The sequence below is a fragment of the Ovis canadensis genome, chromosome 1, assembly GCF_042477335.2.
Source record: "Ovis canadensis isolate MfBH-ARS-UI-01 breed Bighorn chromosome 1, ARS-UI_OviCan_v2, whole genome shotgun sequence".
NCBI classification, from domain to species: domain Eukaryota; kingdom Metazoa; phylum Chordata; class Mammalia; order Artiodactyla; family Bovidae; genus Ovis; species Ovis canadensis.
The window spans coordinates 41,081,598-41,105,885 of record NC_091245.1 but is presented as its reverse complement, the minus strand read 5'-3'; the positions used below and the strand labels follow the sequence as shown (position 1 = coordinate 41,105,885).

At 45.9% G+C, this 24,288-nt stretch overlaps 2 protein-coding genes across 11 annotated transcripts in view; one reads left to right on the top strand and one right to left on the bottom strand.

Moving 5' to 3' along the window:
• Positions 1-19,134, top strand: part of JAK1 (Janus kinase 1) — a 246,801-nt gene extending 227,667 nt beyond the window's left edge. For all 9 annotated transcript variants that reach the window (XM_069593727.1, XM_069593677.1, XM_069593735.1 and 6 more), the window contains 14 exons: positions 2,219-2,325; positions 5,349-5,492; positions 6,214-6,301; positions 6,766-6,893; positions 7,528-7,663; positions 9,408-9,559; positions 11,870-12,020; positions 12,136-12,230; positions 13,287-13,479; positions 14,414-14,538; positions 14,896-15,068; positions 16,609-16,726; positions 16,985-17,095; positions 17,732-19,134. In XM_069593727.1, coding sequence (XP_069449828.1) covers positions 2,219-2,325; positions 5,349-5,492; positions 6,214-6,301; positions 6,766-6,893; positions 7,528-7,663; positions 9,408-9,559; positions 11,870-12,020; positions 12,136-12,230; positions 13,287-13,479; positions 14,414-14,538; positions 14,896-15,068; positions 16,609-16,726; positions 16,985-17,095; positions 17,732-17,845 — 1,835 coding nt within the window. In that variant the 3' untranslated portion in view covers positions 17,846-19,134. The remainder of the gene's footprint in view (positions 1-2,218; positions 2,326-5,348; positions 5,493-6,213; positions 6,302-6,765; positions 6,894-7,527; positions 7,664-9,407; positions 9,560-11,869; positions 12,021-12,135; positions 12,231-13,286; positions 13,480-14,413; positions 14,539-14,895; positions 15,069-16,608; positions 16,727-16,984; positions 17,096-17,731) is intronic.
• The window catches only part of RAVER2 (ribonucleoprotein, PTB binding 2), a 146,196-nt gene continuing 141,038 nt past the window's right edge, over positions 19,131-24,288 (bottom strand). For both annotated transcript variants that reach the window (XM_069593758.1, XM_069593767.1), the window contains exon 12: positions 19,131-21,333. In XM_069593758.1, the coding sequence (XP_069449859.1) occupies positions 21,187-21,333 (147 nt within the window). In that variant the 3' untranslated portion in view covers positions 19,131-21,186. The remainder of the gene's footprint in view (positions 21,334-24,288) is intronic.

The window sequence follows — 24,288 nt, the reverse complement described above, 5'->3', positions numbered from 1 at the left end:
AGACTCTGGGGTGAGAGTCAGTTCTCCTGACCTTGGGGATGGGTGCTGTGGGGGGTAGAGTGAGACTCTGCGGTATGTGGGTGGCTTTTCCACGTAGGCCCTCAGAAGCCTCTGTCTTTCCTCTGCCACCTGCAAATTAGGGAAGTGGCGCAATTGTGAAAACTGAAGAGAGTGTCATTTGGTGTTTCTCAGCGCCTCAGCCCTTCTGAGCCCTGGTTTCCGATGGCCAGACCCCAGCCTAGGTTTCACACTGAAATGCACCCAAGAAACTTCATGGAATAAATAAAATCAGGTGGCCCCTCAGAATGAGTGTGATAGTCAAGAAAATCTACCTCTCTTGTGCCTTGCCCAGTGCTGCTGCCCCTCTCCAAGTCTGAGGGTGACCGTGTTAAGAGACGGGGAACTGTTGACCAGTCACCACCGATTCTCCCATGTTCTCATCCGTGCAGTCAAATCTTAGAGCTTGATTTCTACCTGGTTCAGCTCTGACACTGAGGACTTAGCAGATCATTGCCAAAGCTGCAGGAACCAGGTGGTACAACACAGATGAAGGTGCTGACAGGTGTGACGCCGTTCATCGTCACAGGGGCTGCCAGTTATGGGGCAGTCACCTCCCACCAGGCATTGGCCTCCATGAGCATCATCTCGCTTATCCCGCACAGCACCCCCGTGAGGAGCATAGCTGTGTGCCCCGTTTTGTAGTGAGGAAACAGGTTCTTGGATGTTTAACAGCTTTCCCCACTCTTGATCCTAGTTCCATGTTCTCTGAAGTGGCCATGCTAATAATAGGCCCACAAACGGCCCCTGTTCCCATTCTCTTCTCTGATTTCCTCAATGGCTCTACTGCCTAAACCTTTCCCTTGGGCACCATTCAGGTGGCCCTTTCTTCATGTCTTTTCTCCAGAGTTGTCTGCTTGAACCTGATTTTTCCCAGGTAGTGGGGGTTAGAGTCAGGATAACAGAATGGAGGAGAGGAGACTCTGAAAACGGGGGTACTCAAGGTATGATAACGGAGGAGCCTGTATCTGAACCAGCTTTTGGCTCCCAGATTTGTACCCCCTTCCACTAGGGCCAGGCATGCTGTGGAGGCAAGAGTCTGGAGCCAGTCCTGAAAGCAGCATGAATCCAGAGCCTGACCTTGGGCAAATGATTTAATAGCTCTGAATCTGTTTTCTGATCTATAAAGGGATAAGAATACTATGTATCTCATAGGATTGTCATAAGGACAGGAGCTAATGTGTATAAAACTCTTTAGGACAGTGGCTGGCACAGAGAAAGTGGTCAGAAAGTGTGAGCTGAAAAAAAACAAAATACAAATCCTGCCTGGCAGGATAGAGGATTTGAATCACTTGGCCCATTGCTCGCGGACAGTGGATGAATACTCTCACGACTGGTCTGATCTGGAAGGTGCTTTCTTCCCTCATGATAACCTTGGAATTCAGAGTGGCTCCACGGTGGGACGGTGACTTGCATGGATTATAAATTCCCAGTTAGCCACCTGTGCTGACCCTGAGTTAGCAGATTTTGTAAGGGGTCTAGTTTGTTATTTGAATCAGTAGAATCTGGGGAATGGTCTGCTTGAAATCTGAACATTCAGCCAGCAGTTCACTAAATGCCTCCTTGTTGTTGGGCACTGCTGGGAACTAGAAAGCCTCTGGCACAGCCTTCTTTTTTGGGTCACCCACCCTGTTCTTCACGGAACTTAGGTTTTTAACCCTTCTATTTTGGTTCCTGTCACTCCTGATGTGCTTCCTCTATCCTCAGTTCTCATCCTTCAGCCCACTCCCTGTTCTTCATTCATACGTTTAACAACTGTTTACTGAGTGCCTACTGTGTACCAGGCTGTGAAGGCAGAGCAGGAAATAATATAGACACAGGCCCTACCTTATAGAGTTTCTGTTCTCAGCTTCTAACATTTCATTTCCTCCCCTGACTTATCTTACCAGTACAGATCCTGCTGTATCAACCCCGGAGTGCCTGCCCTTTAAGAGTAGTGGCACAGGTTTTGATTGATTATTTGATTCACCTTGGCTCTGTTATTAGCCTTGCTGATGAGCTCCTGGAGGGCAGGAATCGAGTACTTAGTAAATATTTGTTGAGTGACGGACCAACAAATGCACATGTATGTGTTGAGCAAGCCCATGGCCGAGAAGATGTTGGCAACTGGGACCTTAGACCTTCCCTGCTCCCCTCAGACTTCTCTCTCTTTCTTCCATAGAAATCTCCAATCTGCTGGTGGCCACCAAGAAAGCCCAGGAGTGGCAGCCTGTCTACCCCATGAGCCAGCTGAGTTTCGATCGAATCCTCAAGAAAGATATTACACAAGTGAGTCATTGCTGCCATACCTGGGTCCATTCCTGGCCCTGCCTCCTCACAGTGGAGAAGCCTGGGGAGAAGAAAGTCATGTTTGCAGAGACCCTGATGAACACGGGGACTTCCCTTTCATAGGTGAAGCTGGTCAACGAGCAGGCTCCCTGCTGTCCACCTAGCTTTGCTGATACACCCTAGACTTTCTCCTTGAAAGAGATGGCTTAGTCAATTTTTGAATGGTTATCTAGGGCTACAAAGACCTTCTGTTCCCGGTTCCTATAGTTGTAGGGACCAACCCTAGAAGTAGTTGGAGAATTTGGTGGGAATGTTGACAGATCTCCATAGGGGCCATGATGACTCTCATGGCCCCAAAACATGCTTTGTGACAAGGTGCTTCTGAATTTCAGTCCTGGGCTTTCTGATGACATTTCCAGATGGAACAAAGCTGAGGGCACTCAGAGCACAGTGAGGGAGCAGGAGACACACAGTTCAGAGCTGAAGGAGAGAGCTGTGCCAAGAAACTGATCCCTCAGACCAGTGTTCCAGCCTCCAGAGGGCTGTGGCCCAGCGTCTGCAGCCTTGGGCAGGCCTAGTTTCCCTCATAGCTGCCCTTGGGCCGTGTAGGGTATGAGGTCTGGGGAACCCCCACTTTCTGTTCTGCACCCCCCTCCTAATCCCACTGACACAGGGGGAGACTAAGCCAGCATGCCAGCAGCCTGGGAGGGAAGGAAATCTATGCAGGCCGCTTACTGCCCCAGAGAGGCTGCCCCACCTTGGAGGTGCTGGAGGGCAAGTCATGGGCTCACTCTTTGAGGACCAGGCAAAGGGTGGCAGGCCTGAGGCTGGGTTGTTCATCTGCTTTTTGAAATCAGTTCCTGAAATTATTGAGAAGGTCTTGAGGGAGTGGAAGTCCACAGTGGCAAATGCCCTGCTTCACTATGTAAATGCTTTCCTGAGGGCAGATCTCACTGTTCTGTCCCTCGGGGTATCAGAGCTGTGTCCAGAGATGGGCAGCACCCCAGCCTCTTTTCTTCCTGGAACTTGACGTGTACCCAGGGTCTTCCTTCTCTCCTTCCCCTTGGGCCTCTGGGCCATTCTCTGTGTCTCCAGTGTTTATTTAGCCAAGAGTGACTGAGCACTTCCCTCTGCCAGGCATGACCGCCACCCTCAGCAGGCACACAGTCCGGTGGGGGAGGCAGATTCTTATCTATCTTGAGTAGATAATTAAACTACCAGGAGACAAGTCCCAAATAGAGAGGTACGGCAGGATGTGGGACCGTCAGACAACCATGCTACCTGGTCTTGGGATAGCAGTGGCATCCTGGAGGAAGTGGCATCAAAGCAGAGCCCCAGAGGATGGACAAGCACTCAGCAAAGACAGAGGGTGCAGCGTGGGGGGAGGCTGGAGTGGGACACACAGGGGCCTCTGAGTTGCTGTGGAATCCTTACCACATAGTGCTGTGACTTGGCCCCCAGAATAAGCAATGCTTCTGGGGGAACAGTAATTATTCTGAAAGCATATGGCTTTTACAGGATGTTCTGGGAACACAACTTGCCATAACCTTGATGAATCGCTTCATGACAGATGCAGCTTTAATGAATAGTCACAGGGCCTTGCCAGGATACAGTAGACAGGGCAGATGTATCACCATTCTGCTGTGACAGATGACAAATGGTGGCATTTGTGCAAATTAATATACCAAATTAACGATTGTGTACATTCTTAAGAGAGACAGAAATCAGCCTAGGGAGTCAGCCACAAAGCATTTTCTGCATTTAGAGGAGATCCTAGGATAATATATATCAGTAGAATGATAGAACTCCCAGTTACACACGTTTTGTGGGGTAAACATCATTAGCTTGACAATGCCTGAGTTTTGTGACTCATGTTTGGATTCACTCCAAATAGTAAGAGTATTTAATTCAGAGTTATTAAAACTTAAGCTCTGTGTGTGTGTGTTAGTCGCTCAGCCGTGTCTGACTCTGCGACCCCATGAACTGCAGCCCGCCAGGCTCCTCTGTCCATGGAATTCTCTAGGCGAGAATACTGGAGTGGTTTGCCATTTCCTTCTCCAGGGGATCTTCCTGACCCAGTGATCGAACCTGGGTCTCCCACATTGCAGGTAGAGTCTAAGCTTAAGCTAAAAGGGCCTTAAAGACAGATCATTGTTCGTTGTATGTTCAGGGCCTTGAGCAGATGATCTCATTTAGTTCTCGTGCTGCTCATTTGGTTTTATTACCTTTTCATATGTGGGGAAACTGAGGCCTGTCCCTCCTGGGTCTGCCTCTGCATAGCAGTCACCTTCCTCTAGGGAGAGCTAGGGCATGTGTGTGTGCAAATTGTATCGCTGATTTGGAAGCGGCACACCTATACCTGTGTATCAGATGGGTGGAAAGCGAATAGGTGCGAGGGGGCGATTAGACAAAACACACTGGCCAACAGATTGACTTCTACTCACTGTGTGCCAGCAACTTTTCTACCTAATTCTTCGTTTGATAATTAACACCAACCCTAGGAGACAGGTATACTGTTAACCCATTTACAGAAAATGGGTGCAGACTGAGTGTGGTGAAAGAAAGTCTCCCAAAGGTCAGTAAGCAGTAGGGCCAGGACTCACAAGCCTGTTCTCCTATTCCCCAGCCTGTGGGTGGAGGAACCTCCTGCCAAGTCCTGCTCTGGAAGCCCAGGGTGGGGCCAACGTTGGTGGCTATTAATGGCACTGTTGGAAGTTGTGTGAAAGGTCGCGGTTTTGGCCCCAGGCTGTTCCTGGAGGGAGACACAGCAGGTTGCTGTTCAGAGAATAAGAGGATTGTCTCCTGGGGCCCAGGAAGTGCCTCCGCTGTGTTGGGCCAAGTAGCTCTTTGTTTCCTCTGGAGGCCTGACAGGCCCAGGCCCCGAGAGGTGTGAGCTGCTGGGGCCCCTTTGCTGTTGTCCCACCCGAGCAGTGTGTGTGTCCACCCCTCAACCCCAGAGGACTCAGACCCGCATCACTGCAGCCCCGGGGAGGGTCACACTAACCACCCGCTCCCTCCTTCAGGGCGAGCACCTTGGGAGAGGCACACGGACACACATCTACTCTGGGACCCTCATGGATTACAAGGATGACGAAGGGACTTCTGAAGAGAAGAGAATAAAAGTCATCCTGAAGGTCTTAGACCCCAGCCACAGGGACATTTCTCTGGCAAGTGTCACCCTCATCACCCTCCCCCATCTCTGCAGCCAGTAGAGCATAGTGGGCTGAGAGGAACCTTTGCCCATTCTGGCCTGTTTTCCAGGCAAGATTCCTTTCTTCAAATAGAATCTTAGGTTAACAAGCGAGGGAGTACAGATATGGTGGATCGAGCAGTCCCCCGACCTTGGCCTGTCCCTCCCTGTCTGTCCCATTCTCTCCTGTGTCCTTCCTAGAGGTCCACATGGAGGCCGTGGGGCCTTGGACACTAGCTGAGTGGTCTCAAAAGCCCTGATGCAGCCCAGGCTGTCACTCAGAGTTTGGAAAAGTAAAGCCCAGAGGAGTGAAATGACTGACCCACGATCCCACATCCCGTTAGAGACAAAGCCGAGTCTTGCAGACATCTGCTGCCTTGGTTTTCCTTTTATTCTAATATAGTGTCAAACGCTGTTGCTTCCCAGCCTTTGAATGTCCAGTGAGGAGGTTGCCGCCAGCCTAGCCCACCAGCCCAGCACTGTGTCCTGTGGGGTTTTCTACCTGAGTCCTATGTCCCAGCCAGGTGACCCTCACAGTAGAGGCTTGGCAGTGCCTCCAGGCAGTTGAGGCCAGGCCTTGGGATGAGGACAGTAGTGAGCTTCCCTGGGATCCACTGCCTTCCCTTTCAGCTGAGCCACTTTAGGGTCAGGCCAGTGGAGGCCTGCCCTTGACATGTCTTTGTCTTGTTTTCCCACAGGCCTTCTTTGAGGCAGCCAGCATGATGAGGCAGGTCTCCCATAAACACATCGTGTACCTCTATGGGGTCTGTGTCCGAGACGTGGAGAGTAAGTGTGTCTCTTTGGAAGGGGAGGGTGGCCCTGGCTGGGGAGTGTGGCTGCTGAGAAGATGACTGGGAGCTGACATCCGCTTCATGTTGCCCAGGCTTCTTGCTTTTCTTTCTGTAATCAAGGAATGCAAAGCGCTGGGCAGGTCACTTGCTTAAGCCAGTAGTGGACCTGGAACTAAGTCTCATTTGTTTTTCATTGATTTCCTGAATGCTTACTTCTGGCCAGCTCTGGGTCCCACGCTGGAAGTGGGGAGTGGGTGGGCTGAGTTCACTGCTCAGAGAGTCAGAGTAGAAGGAGCATCAGGCAGGGCTTGAACCCAAGCCTGTCCGGCTCGGAGGCACTGTGCCACTTGCACTGTCGAGCTGAGTGCCGGTCACTAAACCGGTGCTCTTGAGGGAATCAGGGGGGTGCTGTCCCAGATGGACGTCAGGTTGCAGATGTGGCTGTTTTTGTGTTTGTAGATATCATGGTGGAAGAGTTTGTGGAGGGGGGACCCCTGGATCTCTTCATGCATCGGAAAAGTGATGTTCTCACCACACCCTGGAAGTTTAAAGTTGCCAAACAGCTGGCCAGCGCCCTGAGTTACTTGGTAAGTATGTTCTGATGTCTGTGGTCTCAACCAAGAACCAGAATGTCCTAGTAGGGGAGGCAGGAAGGAGGTACTAACCAAGCAGACTGGAGGGCCCGGGCTCTGTGCCTTTGTACAGGTGTGCCTGTATAAAGTGAGAACCACCATCTTGGGCTGTTCTGTGTGCTTACGTATGGATCCTGCTTAGAGGGAAATTTTATCCCTTCAGAAGACTGACTTGGGTACTGCATTGTATGGTGAGAGTAGAAATATTACAGTACTTGCTGAATGAGTGAATGAATCTGTTGGGATCAACAGTAGCTCACATTTATTGAGTGCTTACGATGCTTCAGCTGTGCATGTGTTTTTGGGCTCTCAACACTTTAATTCTCACAAAAGCCTATGAGGCCTGCCCACCTGCCCCCCACCCCTCGCCCCCCCAGTCATCCCTGTTTCCTTGGTGAGGGAAATAGAGCAGAGGGATGTTATGGAACGTGCCCAGGTCACACGGATCATCCGTCGGGGCTCTTGGCTGCCCAGTCTGGCTGGGGCTGGGGGAATGTGGGTTATGGCCTGAGGGCTGGAAACAGGAGGGGCTTGGGGAGGAGGGCAGCAGCACTGCCATTTCTGCCGAGTCAGCGTTTTCGCTCCGCAGGAGGATAAAGACCTGGTCCATGGAAACGTGTGCACCAAAAACCTCCTTCTGGCCCGTGAGGGCATCGACAGTGAGTGCGGCCCCTTCATCAAGCTCAGTGACCCTGGCATCCCCATCACTGTGCTCTCCAGGCAAGGTGCGTTCCCCCTCTGTCCCCGCCTCTGCCCCCCCCCCCCCCCCCCGCAGGCAGGTCCAGGCCACTGGGGGAGGGGGCTGGGCTGGGGTTCTCTCTCCTTTTAGAAAGCATACTTCTGCCAAAGGTGTCTGTTGATCCTGCCCAGCCCTTGGTGGCGGAGGAGATGCTGTGCGAGGGAGGGTTGGTCTGTGATCTCAAGGAGCTGTCTGTGCAGTAGAAGAAACCACTTGGCCAAGACATATCCGGTCCTTGTGATGAAGGAGCTTGTTTGAGGTGCTGGGGTGGCACCTTGCTCAGAGGGAGGCTGTGGGTCCTGGGTGGTCAGATGGGTGTCAGGAGAAACGGGCCCTGGGTCCTCCCTGTGTTCCTTTTGAAATCCCCTGTAGTGAGCGAGCAGTTTGGGGAGGTGCCTTAGCATCGCTAAGGCATCTTGTCTTTGAATGAGTCATCCTGAGCCGACGATTCCAGAGGAGTGGGCAGATCCGGCAGCTGAAGCGCTACGTAGCGCCGTGCTGTGTCTCTAGGCCACACGTGGGGTCCCAGAGCGCCCCTGGGCCTGGTGCCCCCAACTTGCCATGGCCTGTGATCTTCAGCACTCAGAGTTTTGCCCAGTCATTCAGTCAAGGAATAGATTGAGTTTGGAAGGAAACCAGGATGAAGAACAGGCCTCACAAATAAGACCCAAATCATCCATTCTTTGGAAGGCGAGCAGGGAGCATCCTTCGGTACCTTTTGACACTTGCTGTCTGGCCATCATCCAGCAGTCCTGAGACGGACCCAGCCCTGAACCTGTCGGGGGTCCTATTCTCAGCAAGGGTCTGAGACACAGACACTGGTGACTCTAGAACAAGTAGAGAAGCCTGGGGATGCCGCGAGAGGGGCCAACAAAATGCTGTGAACATTCCGAGGAGAGAGACGACATCCAGGGGCCCCAGAGAGTGATTCAGCAAGGAGGTGGGTTTCATCTGGGCCTTATAGGCCAGTGAGGTGAGCCAGCGGCAAGGTGATGGTAGGTACATGGTCCTAGGGCCGGCCTGCACTTGTCTGTCAGGAGGAAGGACGTGAAAAGGTGGGAAGAAGGGCCAGCAGGCCTGAGCATCACTGCCTAGCTCAGGAGTGGCTTCTTGCCTGTTTGCATCAGGGGCTGAGAGGCTGCTCCAGGAGGCCACTGAGCTTGTTGAGGGCCATTTCTGTCGACGTGGCAGGCGATCCAGACAGCTCACTGGTCTTGGTCAGCAGCTGGGTGCAAGAGATGTGTGACTTCTTTTGTTCTTTCTCAAATGAAAGAAAACCCATGTTAAAGAAGTGTGACACTGGATGGTGCAGAGTGTAGGGGGACGGGGAGGTTAGCCTGTGCCCACTCTGCGTGTGTCAGCCTCTTCTCCCTGGCCTTCCCTTTCTCAACCCTTTGTCCATGTGACCTCCTCCACTCGGGGGTGCCATGCTGTTTTTGAAGCCAAAGCTTCAGAAGATGGGCTCCCACACCCTCCTGGGGAGTCTGTGTTAAACAGGCACATCTGCAGGCCCTGTCTCAGATCGGTGCATCAGAAGGGCCAGGGCTGAGGGGCCTGGAAAACTGCTGCTTTAACAAGCTTTCCACAGGCTCAGTGCAGCAACGGCCCACATTTGGAGAACACTGCTTGAAGGCGTTTCTTTGTTAACTTCCAGTTCTTGCTGCAGTGGCGGTGATACACTCTCCAGGTGTTGCAGACACTGATCTGTGAACACCTCTTGGCTTTTCCAGAGTGCATAGAACGAATCCCCTGGATTGCTCCCGAGTGTGTTGAAGACTCCAAGAACCTGAGTGTGGCTGCTGACAAGTGGAGCTTTGGAACCACACTCTGGGAAATCTGCTACAATGGCGAGATCCCCTTGAAAGACAAGACGCTGATTGAGGTAAGCAGTTGCTTTCCAGTTGGGAGCTGAGTGAGGGCCCCTTGAACACTCAGGGGCGTCTCAGGAATTATCAAGAAACCTCACACTGTGGGAGGAGACGGTCACAGGTTTGACTCTCCTCCGCAGGCTTACTGGCTGTGTAACCTCACACGTGTTAGTTTCCTTGGGCCTGGATCCATCATCTATGAAATGGAGATAAAGAATACCTACTTTGCAGGGTTGTTATGACAATTAAGCAAATGCAGCTAGAGTGCCAGGTATACAATATGAGCTCAGGAACTGATTCTAGCATCTCAAGACTAACACACAAGTATTTATTGAGTCCCTCCTGTGTACCAGGCATTATCCTAAGTAGAAGCTAGGGGTTCACAATGAAAGAGACACAGGCCTTAGTGACCTTAGGGTCTAGAAGGAGAGTTGGGCTAAAATAGTGGTAAGGATCTGAAACTGTCACCCAAAGAGCCATGCGTGTTGGGTAGGGTAGTGTCATTACCCTTGTTTTACACGTCAGGTAACCGAGATGCAGGTGGCTCATGGCCTGGGTTATTTCAGCTAGGATGCACAACTTTAAGGCTAACTCTTGCTTGTTCACTTGCAGAAAGCTAGTAGAGCTTTCTAACTCTAAAGGGATACTGCAGTAGCAGTTACAGTGAAGGACCACTGATCCCGACTCGCTGATTTGCTTTCTGGAATGTGCCTTGTGTGTTTAGCGGGGCAGGCATCACTTGTAGCTGGGAGGGAATGATCGAAGTCCAGGCGAAGGTGGCATTTCAGTCGTCTGCAGGAAGCAGTAAGTGGTTCCATTTGCCTGGAGTGTGGAGAGGAATGACAGGTGAACAGGTGGGCAGGGTTGTGTGAGGTCAGGTTTTGTAGAGGCCCTGAATGCCAGGGGTGATGTGGGACAGTGAAGGGTTTGGAGGCCGGCCCTGGCATGGTGCACTTGGACGGTAGTTGGATGGACAGGCTGAGGAGAGGGCAGGGCACGGAGTCCCCTGTGGTGCTCAGTGGTGAGAGCCAGGAAGTGGCAGTGGGGATTCAGCATGGAGGGTGTGCTTGGGGGAGATACCAAAGAGGCTGAAGAACCTCTACCCAGTTAATCTTCTGACAGATGAACATGGTGCAAGACTTGGGAAAGAGGAGTTAAGCTAAAACCCATGGAGAAGTCAGCACCTCTGTAGATCTGCTATTTGGAATTTTCAGCCAGGATTTTTGGGATTAATTTTAACTTCCTTGGAAACAAAATAGCATACCATTTGCTGTCAGTATTTTTTGAGCACCTTGTGTTTACCCAGGGCTGAGTAGAATATGGAGATAGGATAAGCAAAGGTCTGCACTGGAGCCTAGAAGAGAGAGAGACTCCAAGGCAGGGGCAGCCCTCAGCTCCTTAATTCTCTCCTTAATTCTCTTCCTTTTCCTCCTCTCCTCTGGGGCCTAACTCCCCACCCCATACCAGGATCCACAGGGACCACAAGAGAAACCAGTACCCTTGAGATTCAGCTACAGACTAGAATCTGGAGTGTAGTAAATTCACTGAATTTTTAAAATGATTTAAATAAATCAATCATTTGTTTCAAAACTTTAAAGTAGTAACCACTTGATGAGAATTTGGAAAATAGAGAAAACTATTTTTAAAAAAGAAAATATTAATCATTATATTCCAGTCACCCTTGACTGATATTTAACACTGTGGCATATTGTCTTCCAGTCTGTTTGTATCAATTTTTTAAACAAAATTGGGACCATGCTAAATCGTTATTTTTTCATTTAATGTTGTAATTTCCTATATGATTAAATTGATGTAAGAGTTCATTGTTTCATTAAATTCTAATTTATTTAACTAAAACTAGATACTTGGTATTGAGATTGTTTTCGTATTTGTAATGTCCTATTAAATCTGCAGGGAATATCTTTAAACATAAATCTTTGTTTATATCTGACTTATTTGTGAGTCATTCAGTAGTTGCAATTAATGAGTCAAAGAGTTTGAAAAATCTGAAGATTTCTACACGTGTTGCCAAGTCATATTCCAGAAGGTTGCATGACTTTGTTGCAGGAATACAGCTTATTTGGGACTGGGTGGTATATACTGCCTATTTTCCTTGAATTCAGACTATTTGTGTCTCAGGACTAAGATTTTCCACAGCTGTAAAAAAAAGGCAACAGTAGCACTCACATTTATGAAGTCTACCTTTAAGCAGAGCTGTTGGGAATTAAATTAGGGATTATTAGGTAACTCTTTCTGACCCGGGGTTAAAAGGTTTGTGGGTGGTCACTCCTTTGGTTTCTTCAACGTGGTCCTCTTCTTTGCAGAAAGAGAGATTCTACGAAAGCCGGTGCAGGCCAGTGACTCCGTCTTGTAAGGAGCTAGCTGACTTGATGACCCGCTGCATGAACTACGACCCCAACCAGAGACCCTTCTTCCGAGCCATCATGAGAGACATCAACAAGCTGGAGGAGCAGAGTAAGGCTGCCTCACGTTGTTTAACCGAGACCAGCCAGGGCCCAGGGAGGGGGTGGCAGCTTGGAGCCGCGGGGGGCAGTCACTCCTTTTTAACACGCTTTCTCCCTTCTGTTAGACCCAGACATTGTATCAGAAAAAAAGCCAACAACTGAAGTGGATCCCACACATTTTGAAAAGCGGTTCTTAAAGAGGATCCGTGACTTGGGAGAGGCAAGTTACACTCCTGACCGTTCACCTCTCTGGACATCTAGAGCCATTCTCCATTCTCTCTCATTTCAGGTCAAAGTTTATAAGAGAAAGCATCTTCCAGTGTTTTCTCGGGGACAGTGTGTTTCTGCATTTGACAAAGAGTGGCAGCATGCACACGCCTGCCTGTTCATGCACCCAGGATGCTGGTCAGCTCCTGCAGGAGCTGCCTCTGTCCCTTTTTTTAAAATAAGGGACAGAGAACATAAAGGGAGAGGCCTGGGGGATGGGCATATAGATATGGTGGAAATAGAACAATTGCTGCCTCTGACTTTTTTGGGAATATGTATCCCGTGAGGCTGCTTAAATGAATGGTGGATTTACTTCACAGAACACTGAAATAGAATGCTAGCTTTTCTTCTGGACCTTGAATGGCAGTTCCCTAACAGGAAATGTGACTAGAGAAGCTACTGGATTTGCATCTTCATACAGATTTCCTGTCGTTTATAAAGACTGTCCCATCTCGGGTACCCGCCCTGTGTCAAGGCCGGGTGCTGGCCCTCTGCAGGCACAGTGGTCCCGCTTCCTCACAGCATCCCTGGGTTTATTGCCAGTGTGCACACTGAGCACCTCTGGAGCCAGCTGGGAAGACTGGGTGACCAGGCCCACCTCACTAGTAGGTGGCTTAGCTGGGATCTAATCCCCATCTTCTGAAGACTCATGCCTTGCCTTTTGTGGCCACACTGGGATGCCTCCTGTAGCGTGGACCCAGGGCTGTCAAAGCATGCCATGGTTGTGCCACCTGACACTTCCATTTCCTTGTGAGTTACACTTTCATGGAAACTAGGATTGATGTGTTGGTTCACCAGTCACCAGAGCCTTTGCTTGTCTTGGCGCAATAATAGAAGAAGGGATGGCATGTCAGCCAAGTGGGGAAGGGCGCAGGGAGTAGGAAGAGACAAGGTGGGAGTTCAGGGTCAGGCCCCTCCCCGGCCTTCAGAGGAGCAAGCCTCATCTTTGAGTGTGTCCTGCTGACCCAGGCTGGCGCCTCTGATCAAGCATGTGCGTCCTCCCCTCCAGGGCCACTTTGGGAAGGTCGAGCTCTGCAGGTATGACCCTGAGGGGGACAATACAGGGGAGCAGGTGGCTGTCAAATCCCTGAAGCCCGAGAGCGGCGGGAACCACATTGCTGATCTGAAGAAGGAGATCGAAATCTTAAGAAATCTTTATCATGAGAACATCGTGAAGTATAAAGGCATCTGCACAGAAGACGGTATGTTATGCAAAGTGTGGTTTGTTTAAAGACTAAGTGGCTGTCTGGGGTCACATAAAGGCTAGAGCTGAGCAGGCCACACCCTCAGCCTCATCTGGGCTGCCTGAATGCTAGCTGATAACCGCCAGAGCTCTAGGACTTCCAAGCCATACACAGTCAGATCCCTCAGCACCTGCAGAGCTTCTGAGACTACCCAGCCTCCCTCCTAGGCAGGGGTGATTCCAGCATTGTTTCTTTAGGTGGCTACTACACCCACACTGGGGATTAGATTTCCCCTTCCAATACTTAGCACATTAGGCCAGATGAAACTGACACCCACTGCTCTCTTTTACCTGCTTTTCTGACCCAACCTTAGGCAAGGCATTTAGTTTTCTGGTTGTCTAAATCAAAGTGGCAAGTAGTGTTTACTATTAAATGTATCTTTTTTACAAGCCACTACAGCACTCATGTTAGTGTACTTTAAAATTTGTAGTGAAAACAATGTGGCTCATGATTTTTAAAAATCATTTGCCAAGTGCTTTGTAGAACACTGTGTTGTCTGAGTGAGGGGTGACGACCCTGGGGTAGGTACCCTGGTCACTCCTGAGGATCCCGAGTCTCTGGAACGTCTGGGGTTAAGCAGCTTGCCTGTGGTTCCAGGGTCGATGCTGAAGTCAGTTCAGGCCCTCTGTCTCCAAATCCTGTGCCCTTTACTCTTCTTTCATTGGACTGCCTTGTACTGATGGGTTAGATTGAGGGCAGGAGAAGAGGGCGACAGAGGGTGAGATGGATGGTTGGATGGCAGCACTGATTCAATGGACATGAACTTGGACAAACTCTGGGAGATAGTGAGGGGCAGGGAAGCCTGACACGCTGCAGTCTATGGGGTTGTGAAGAGTTGGACACGACTTGGCGACCAAACAACAACTGATGGCTTTTTTTCCCCCCTAAACAGGTGGAAATGGTATTAAGCTCATCATGGAGTTTCTGCCTTCAGGGAGCCTTAAGGAATATCTTCCAAAGAATAAGAACAAAATTAACCTCAGACAGCAATTAAAATATGCTGTTCAGATTTGTAAGGTAAAAAGGGAAAAAAGAAAAAACCTGGTAAAAATTTAAAAATCAGGCACTCTGTCCTGAGTAATTGGTTTGTAATTAGGCTACAAGTGGGAAACTTCCTGATAATTATACTGAGTTTATTTTGTTCTGCTTGATGTGGATTGAAATTAGCCTCTACTAAGAAAGTGATGGTTTCTTTAAATATGTATTTCTTTGAATCAGGTTGGTCTTACTATTTTTGCATAAAAGTAAAAACAAAAAAAGTGATATGTGAATGAAATGACATTTGTATCTTTGTGTGTGTTACAAAGTGGCAAAGACAAAATCTGGTCTGATTTCATCTCAGCAGCACACTCTGCCTTTGCTTCTCTCCCTCAGGGGATGGACTATTTGGGTTCTCGGCAATACGTTCACCGGGACTTAGCAGCAAGAAACGTCCTTGTTGAGAGTGAACACCAAGTGAAAATTGGGGACTTTGGTCTAACCAAAGCCATCGAAACTGATAAGGAGTACTACACAGTCAAGGACGACCGGGACAGCCCTGTGTTTTGGTAACTGAATCAAACAGATTTCCTCAGTGCTTCAGAGGGCTTCCACTGTTCTGCTAGGTCCTGTTTAGATATGTTAAATTCTCTTATTGGTCCAGATTAGAAAAGACTTAGATCACTTGGAATTGACTAATTTTTGCCTTCAAGAAACAGCTCTTAAGCTGTTTCACTGAAAGCCACATACATGGCAATGTCTGAGCTTCATGGGCAACATCTTCCAATGAAGAAATCTAACAGCAGTCAGCATCTCTGTCTTCCCTTGAGAAGGCATTCCTCTGACACAGTTCTTAAAACTGTTAGCGGCCAGAGTAGTCACAGCTATGCAGAGGAAGCTTGGAGGGCAAGTGTGAGGTGACGAGGTGGCTTTGGCAGATTCAGGGAGAACGCAAGAGCAGAGGAAAATCCATGGGCGGTTTGGCTGTCTTGTCATGAATCGCCGGTGTCCTGGTTGGAAGGCCGCACCCCGACTTCAACCCGTCACGGTCTGGCACACTGTCCAAGGGGGAAGCTGCTGAGTCTGCACTCCTGTAGAACTCAGCAGCACTGCGGTGCATCCTACATGGGCAGAGGTGGGTCTTTCCCACCCAAGGAGCCCAAACCTCCATTTACTCATTGCATAGTCAATGGATAAATGAATTCATTTATTCAAAGGAATACCTATGAAGCCCCTGCTTTGTGCCAGGTACTAGAGATTCGAGGGTAAATAAGATGAGCGAGTTTAGAATTTAATGGGTGAGGCAGCTAGTTTCATGGTGCCATAACCATAGAAGCGTTCAGGCTTGGTTTTCTGGAAGTTCTGTTAGGCTAAGTCCTTAAAAGATTCCTGGAGGGTTGTAAAGATGGGTAGAAGAAGGCATGTGTGTGATAGCAAGAGCGAGACAGAGCAGTGGCTGTCCCAGGAACTGGAATCAGCTCGATGTGTCTGGATGGTGAAAGGTCTCTGCAGTTGCTACGGCAATGCCCTAGACACTTGAGTTTTGGAGCTGGGGTTTTGGGGTGCTGTTGGAAAAGGATTAAGCATGGGGGCTTCTGTTTAAAAAGATCACTGTGGGGAGGAGAAGAGCAAGATTGGAGCCATGGAGTCTGATTTGGAGAGGGGCATTGATGGCATGAACTAGGGCTGTGATTTGGACAGTGATGGTGGGGTTTAGGAGCAGTGAGTAGGTTTGAGAAGTATTTCTGAGACCGGTTATGCCTCAATTTCTAGCTCAGGCAATGGATAACATTCACCAAAACAACAGATACTATAAGAGGACTGGGCAGTTAGGTCACTGCTCACTCACTGTGAGCTTGAGGCCTGTGGTCATCGCCTCCTCCCACACCCCTCCCCAGGGAGAGCCTGTGCTGTGTGAACTGAGGGCCCACAGGGATACTGTTCACATCAGGTGTGCACCAGGGCAGCATGTGTGTGATTAACATGTAACATACATTTACATGTCTTTGAATGTTATATTCTAAGAAGTCAGCTCTCTGGGCTGAGTTACTCTGATGTTTTTTGGTATGTCCTTCCCAGGAAATGAAGTTTCATGTTCTGCTCTTTCAGGTATGCTCCAGAATGTTTAATTCAGTGTAAGTTTTATATCGCCTCTGATGTCTGGTCTTTCGGAGTAACTCTGCATGAGCTGCTTACTTACTGTGATTCAGATTCCAGTCCCATGGCTGTAAGTCACACTTGTCCTTTGAATCTGGCCCCCAATGAAAATGTGTCCATCCCTTTGCTTTGTAAGTTTAGTTCATAAAGAATCAGTCAGTGTGTTGTAATGGAAAGGAAAAGCGTCTTGGACTTTCACTTTGAGTTACTAAGGAGAAAAGCCTGTTTGTTTTCATTTCCAGTTCTAGAAATTCTACCTTAACCTCTCTGGAGTTTATAAAAATATGTGCAAAAAGTAAAATATTTCATTTGATTTTATTTTTCATAGTTGTTCCTGAAAATGATAGGCCCAACTCATGGTCAGATGACGGTAACAAGACTCGTGAATACATTAAAAGAAGGAAAACGCTTGCCATGTCCACCTAACTGTCCAGATGAGGTATTTATGGGCCATTTCACAGTAATAAAACTGTTTTCACTGCTTGCATTTTAAAATAGATTTCTGATGCTGAATTTCGGTTATCTGAGAAAACCATCTTTGGGGCAAATGACAACCACATATTGTGTTCAAAGGAAGGAATTCCCTTCAATAGTAGGCTTACCTCAGTGAGCACCCGAAAGGAGCATATTTTGATGTTGCCTTATTGTGACAATCAGTTTTCTGTATTTCTAACTGAACTGCTTCAAGACTAACTCTTTAGAATCTCTAAGTACACTGAATAGTATGTCTGAGCCAAAGAATGGAGCAGCCAGCGTGGAGACTTGTAGTTTAAACTGAGCTATAACGTCATCCTTAAATTGGCTTAGAGTAATTTGTAACCTGGATTTTTTGCAAGGTCAGTTAAGCCATGAACTTCTCAAATATTAAAATACTTATAATATTAAATATTAATATTTAATACTTACAGATGTGCCATATTTTCTATATTTTAAGTTATTCAAATACTCTTGTTTTATGGTAGGACTTAAGGAAACTCATTCACATTTTCAAAATTATGTTCTTCCTCTTGATGTTTATATACTTAAAAAAAAAAAGCTCCTAAACATTTTTACTGTTTGTTTTTTTTTTAAATAGGTTTATCAACATATGCGAAAGTGTTGGGAATTTCAACCATCTAATCGGACAACCTTTCAGAACCTTATCGAAGGATTTGAAGCACTTCTAAGAAGCATGAATAATAACAGTTAAATTCTATTGTGTATCAAGTCCTCCTACCCCCAACCAGTACCCAAGCGATTTAAAAAACTGTGTTACTGGAAAAAGTTTGTATTCTGTCTAAAAAGATACCAGGGTACGTGTCCATGTATGAAGCACACTATGGTGCTTAAGATGTGTTAAGTACTTCCTTTTTAAATTTGATACCAGTAACATAGTGACAACCAAAATATTAGAAAGCACTTAAGCACTCCTCCTTTTGGAAAGAATATATCACTGTTTGGTTATTTTACCATCACAGTTGAGTACCAGAATGGGATTTCTCAAAACAAGAGGAGCTGACAAAGTAGAGTCTCAAGATGATTGCTTTTTCTTAGCTGCCAGTTGATATGAAATTTTTTTCTGGCACATAAAGATAAGGATTGATGAATTTAGCCAATACTCTAATATGCCCTCAAATTTCAATATCTATACCATGATAGATGAAACATTCTTGAAATATAGATACTGTTAGTATACTATTGTCTCTATACAAAGGTGAGTGGATTCCTGTCAATAGTAGGACATAAACTTTGAGTTGTTTTGCAGTGGCTTAGCTCCTGTCCCCTTGGGTGACCAGTGGTACCCATTTTTGAGGAGACTGGTCATACATACCCAGAGGGGCAGCTGTGGAATAGATACTTTGCTGCATGATGTTAATTCTTGAGAACTAAACCTGTGCCAGTGCGTCCCTAAACAGTATACCTTTAATCAGAACTGAGGCCAAGAACCTGGATTCATGCTTTTCAGAAATGTCAATGCATATCCTTCTGTAACTCTACCACTTTGGGGCAAGCTGTTCCAGCCTTGGTTCTGGATGCTGACTGCATATATACCATGTACATTGCACTGTTCTTAGAGTGTTTCAGGACTTACCATCCACCTACAAGAGTCGATCACTATTTTGACCATCACCCTATCATGCAAAACTTGAAAGACCCACCCATACGACTGCGGAGTTCAGGACCCACTAGGCGGTTCTCAGTTTTCCTGGAGACTGCCACGTCATCAAAATGTCAAATCTGATTCAATGTGAACTGTAGATCTTTTTTGACCAAGAGTCTGCAAAACTTTTTGTTGATGCTATTATTTGTTTGATATCATTATTTTTCCCCCTTAAGCCTGAAAAGAGAGTTGTGTATTGAGTCAATGGCAACAATAAACCTGCCATTTAAATCTGTTCAATAACCTGGCATCACAAATGTCTCTGTCTGTGTCAAACCTGTGGCCACTCTCTATGCACTTTGTTTACTCTTTATACAAATAAATATATGGAGCCTTCACATGCATATGCCTTTTAATATTAAGAGTTCATTTTCAAAGCATTACAAACAGTTTGTTTACATAGAAAAATAACAGTATGGACTGGTGGGGAGAGCATGGGTAATGGTCCTTATACTAACACCACTTGAGTCATGTCATATCTCTTATGTCCCAATGGGGCACAGGCCAGTATGGATGGCAGACCCACATCTATTAACTCATAGTACCTTTTAGTTCTTTCAACCTCTTTCTGCTTATAGTTCTAAAATTTCCATCTTTGCTTTCTTCTACTGTCATAGAGTTATGACAAAGTACTGAAGAGGCTTAATGCAACAGGAAAACAAGAAGTGCAGAGCATGGAGAACCCATTTTTCATCTGCTGAGTCAGAACTGAATGATGCCCATCCTGATTTGGTTATTTATAGGTAGTATACTTACTGGAAATTATCTTAGTTTAACTTTCTAGCTGTCATTTGCCAGTAGAAGTTAATAGAAGCAATACATTACAAATCATATATACCAGTTTTAAACTTCTAAAATAGGAGTGATAACCCTCTATTATAAAGTCCCCCAAATACAAGATACTTAAAGATCTGATTTCAAAAAGACTAGGATTACTGAGACCCCTCAATTCCACATCATCAATTAGTGTCTCATAACAAAGAAAAACTTAGACATTCTGGATAGCAAAAGGGTTTCTCATGCATTTTGAATACCAAGGTCTTCAGGAAATGGTGATGTCAAAAGTTATGTGCAATAAACACAGTTCTTTCAAAAGGAAGCTGGATAAAACTGGGTTAAACACCTGGATAATTTTTCAGCCTAACACACTGCAACTGAATAAGAAACAAAGCAGAGAGTGAGGTATAGCTTATTATCTAAGAATGGTTATAAATACTGTTACCTCATAAGCTCCCTTTAGAAATGGCAGAATTGACTGCTTTACTGTGGAAATAGGGCATTTGATGACCAAAACGTGTAAATTAATCACTGTTCTACGAAACAAGACTTAGAAACCTATGTTTCTTGCCACTTACAAATCCGTTGCAAAATTTAAGTCTTTTTGTAGGTGTAAAATAAAAGGATTAGGGAATTAAAGGTATTAGATCAGGAGTCTGTGAACTTTATAAAGGGCCAGATAGTAAATATTTTAGGCTTTGCAGCTACTCAGCTCTGCCACTGTAGCACAAAATTAGCCATAGATGATATGTAAGTGAATAAGCATGGTTGTGTTTGAATAAAATTTTATGTATGGACACTGAAATATGAATTTCAAGTCATACTTTTTTTTCCTCCAAACATTTAAAAATGTAAACATCATTCTTAGCTTGCAGGCAGTACAAAAACAGGTGGAGGACTGAATTTGACCACAGGGAGTAGTTTGCCAACCCCTGAAATTATTACTAGATCACCAAAGCTACTTAAAAAAATACCTTTTTCCCCCACAAGAGGTATTAGTGGTAAATAATATATTAAGCGTAAAGCATCTGTAGTGGTATATACCTTGGATGTCACCTCTGTGTTTGAGTTTTACAATGCATGACTGGTATGGGGGGGTGAAAATGAAGTTTGCATGTAGAGTATAACATTACCAGTCACTGCATTTTGTACTTGCACTCTGATTCTAGGAAAAGGTCTAAAAATTTGTGAATGAGATTACTTCTAGATAAAGTAAATTGAAATGCACATTGGCTTACCAGAAATTTATTCTAAGGCTTGGGAAACCAAGAATGTTTCCCATTTTATTGCTTCACACTTCTATATATGGTGTCAAAATTATTCCCAGTCCTAAACAAGGAATATTGGAATATGTTAATTTCTCCAATGGACTAAGTTAATAGCACATTGATTAAGATGTGTCTAATTCTAGTGGAATATGTCCTCAATTGATGTCTCTTATTGCTACTTACTTTTTTTACTTGGCAATTCTGCCTGCTGCACAACACAGTTTGTTCTGGGAAGTTATAAACCCGTAATTTAAAGGATATGGCTAGTCTGAATGTAGTTAAGGCAGCGATGAACAGCAGAGATACTGCAAAGAACCTTATCAGTTTATAAGGAGAGAACTTAACTCAGTACACTCTCTTCTTTTTTAAGTAGGTTTCCATGTAATATGCTCCTGTGCCCTGAGAATGCTGGTCAACAAATTCCACTGAACCACCTTCTGGGGCAGAGACGAGATATGATGAGCCTCGCTTTTCATTTCTTAAAGATGACACCTATTAGAAAAAGAAACCATAACTAATGCTAAAATCTAAATTAAAATTGGTTGATTTGTTAAAGATATTTATAAGAAAAGCAATTCTACTTGTGATTTGGTATAAAAACAGAATAGCAGGATAAATAACAAAGTTGTAAAAAAACTATACAAAAGTTTCTCCATCAGAGTCACGTGAGGAACTTTTGAAGAATACAAACCAGCTTCTTAATGCCCTCCTTCCCCAACTCCCCACAGTTTCGGGAAAGAAAAAGTGACAGCGTAGTTGCTTCTGCTGTTCGTATGTAGAATCAGAATGCCAGTATTCCTCTGAGGAAGGAGCATGGCTAAGGGATTGAACTGCATGTCAAATTAGATGTGAAGTTCAGCTAGTAGTAAAAGACGTGGCAGGAGAATAAACTAGTAGGGGCAAAAACTGGCAAAGGATGCCAACAAAAGAGCATAGTGAAGCATTCCAGAGAACAGCAGGAACTCCAACTGTAGTCTACAACATAATCACCTGGAAAGCTTGTTAAAATGCAGATTTCTGAGTTCTATCTCAGATATTCTAATCCAGAAGTGGTCATCATAAGAAGGGCCAAAATACTCACAAGCAGTCACAGTAATCAATATGATAAATCCGATTATGTCTCACAACTCATGACCACCTAATTCCTCCCAGTTGTAGCTTTGATATTCTTTAGTAAGTCTGTCACACATAGTATTTAATATACAAGAATGTAGAAATCAGTATGGTGCTGGCACAAAAACCAATACAGACCAATGGAAGAAGAAGTCCAGAGGTAAACCTACGCACTTATGGGTACCTTATTGTTGATAAAGGAAGCTTGACTAAACAATGGAGAAAAGACAGTCTCTACAGTAACTGATGGTAGGAAAACTGGACAACTGGGTGTAAAAAGAATAACATTAGAACACTTCCTAACACCATACACAAAGATAAAATGGATTAAAGACCTAAATATCAGTCCAGAAACTATACAGCTCCTAAAGGAAAACATACGCAGAACACTCTGATATAAATCACAGCGAGATCCTCTAGAGTAATGGAAATAAACAAATGGGACCCAATTAAACTTTAAAGCTTTTGCACAGCAAAGGAAACAATAAACAAGGTGAAAAGACAACCCTCAGAATGGGATAAAATAATTGCAAATGAAACTGACAAAGGATTAATCACAAGCAGCTCATGCAGCTCAATACCAGAAAACAAACAACCCAATTAAAAAGCAGGCAGAAGACCTAAATAGGCATTTCTCCAAAGAAAACATGCAGATGGCCAACAAACATGAAAAGATGCTCAACACTGCTCTTTATTAGAGAAATGCAAATCAAAACCACATGAGGGATCACCTCAAACTGATCAGAATGGCCATCATCAAGAAAGCTGCAAACAATAAATGCTGGAGAGGGTGTGGAGAAAAGGGAACCCTCCTACAGGGTTGGTGGAAATGTAAATTGGAACAGCCACCATGGAGAACAGTACAGAGATTCCTTAGAAAACTAAGAATAAAATTACCATATGACCCAACAGTCCCACTACTAGGCATATATCCTGAGGAAACCATAACTGAAAAAGACACAAGCACCCCGATGTTCACTGCACCACTATTTACAATAGCCAGGACACAGAAGCAACCTTGATGTCCATCAACAGATGAATGGATGAAGAAGTCGTGGTACATACATACAATGGAATATCAGCCACAAAAAGGAACACATCTGAGTCCGTTCTAATGAGACCGGATGAACCTAGAGCCTATTACACAGAGTGAAGTCAGGCAGAAAGAGAAAATATTGTATACTAACGCATACATATGGAATCTAGATAGATGGTACTGATGAACCTATCTGCAGAGCAGTAATGGAGACACAGACAGAACAGACTTGTGGACACAGCGGGGGAAGGAGACGGACGAATTGAGAGAGTAGCATTACTGTATGTAAAATAGAGCCAGTGGAGATTTGCTGTGTGACAGAAGGGGCTCCCTGGTGGTGCAGAGGTTAAAAGCATCTGCCTGCAATGTGGGAGACCTGGGTTCAATCCCTGGGTTGGGAAGATCCCCTGGAGAAGGAAATGGCAATCCACTCCAGTGTTCTTGCTTGGAGAATCCCATGGATGGAGGAGCTTGGTGGGCTACAGTCCACGGGTCGCAAAGAGTCAGACACGACTGAGCGACTTCACTTTCAGTTCACTTTCAGAAGGAGCTCAACCCAGTGCTCTGTGACAGCCTAGAAGGGTGGGATGCGGGGGGGATGTGGGGGAGGTTCAAGAGAGGGGGGACATATGTATACCTATGGCTGATTCATGCTGTATGGTAGAAGCCAACACAATATTATAAGGCAATTATTCTCCAATTAAAAACAAATTAAAAAAAGAATGTAGAAATGAGTGCAGAAGAGCCTTCTCACATTACAATTAAAGTTAACAATAATGGCCACAATGTTTAAAACCAGATTCAACTTCAAAGGGGACAGACAAGGAGTCTGTCTACCCTTGTAGATAAAGCCATTCTCAATCACCCACGGTAATTCACCCAAGGTAAAGATGACCAAGGAGGCTCTACAGCGCCTCTCCTCCTCCCATGGATATGCCAGATGTTCACACATGTAGAGCAGTTCCCTCTAAAAAAGATCCAGAAGCTAGCTGAGCAGCTCTTCTTACATATTAAATAAATGAGAAAATACCAAAATAGTAGGAAAGGCTGAGATACACTCTCACCATACATCTCAACCCAGGCACAGCACTGCATCAGCAGAGAACTCCCAGTTCTTAGGTTCTCCCTGAGCACTGAAGCATTCAGACTCCACCTGTAGTACTCTTAACTTTGAAGACTTCCACTTGAGGTATGGGTTCCCAAATCCTTAGCCCTGAAAGCCAACAGGGCATGTGTTTATGAGATCCACAAAGCTATAGAAAATAAACATTCTTGATGGTCACAGCTCACTTTGAGTA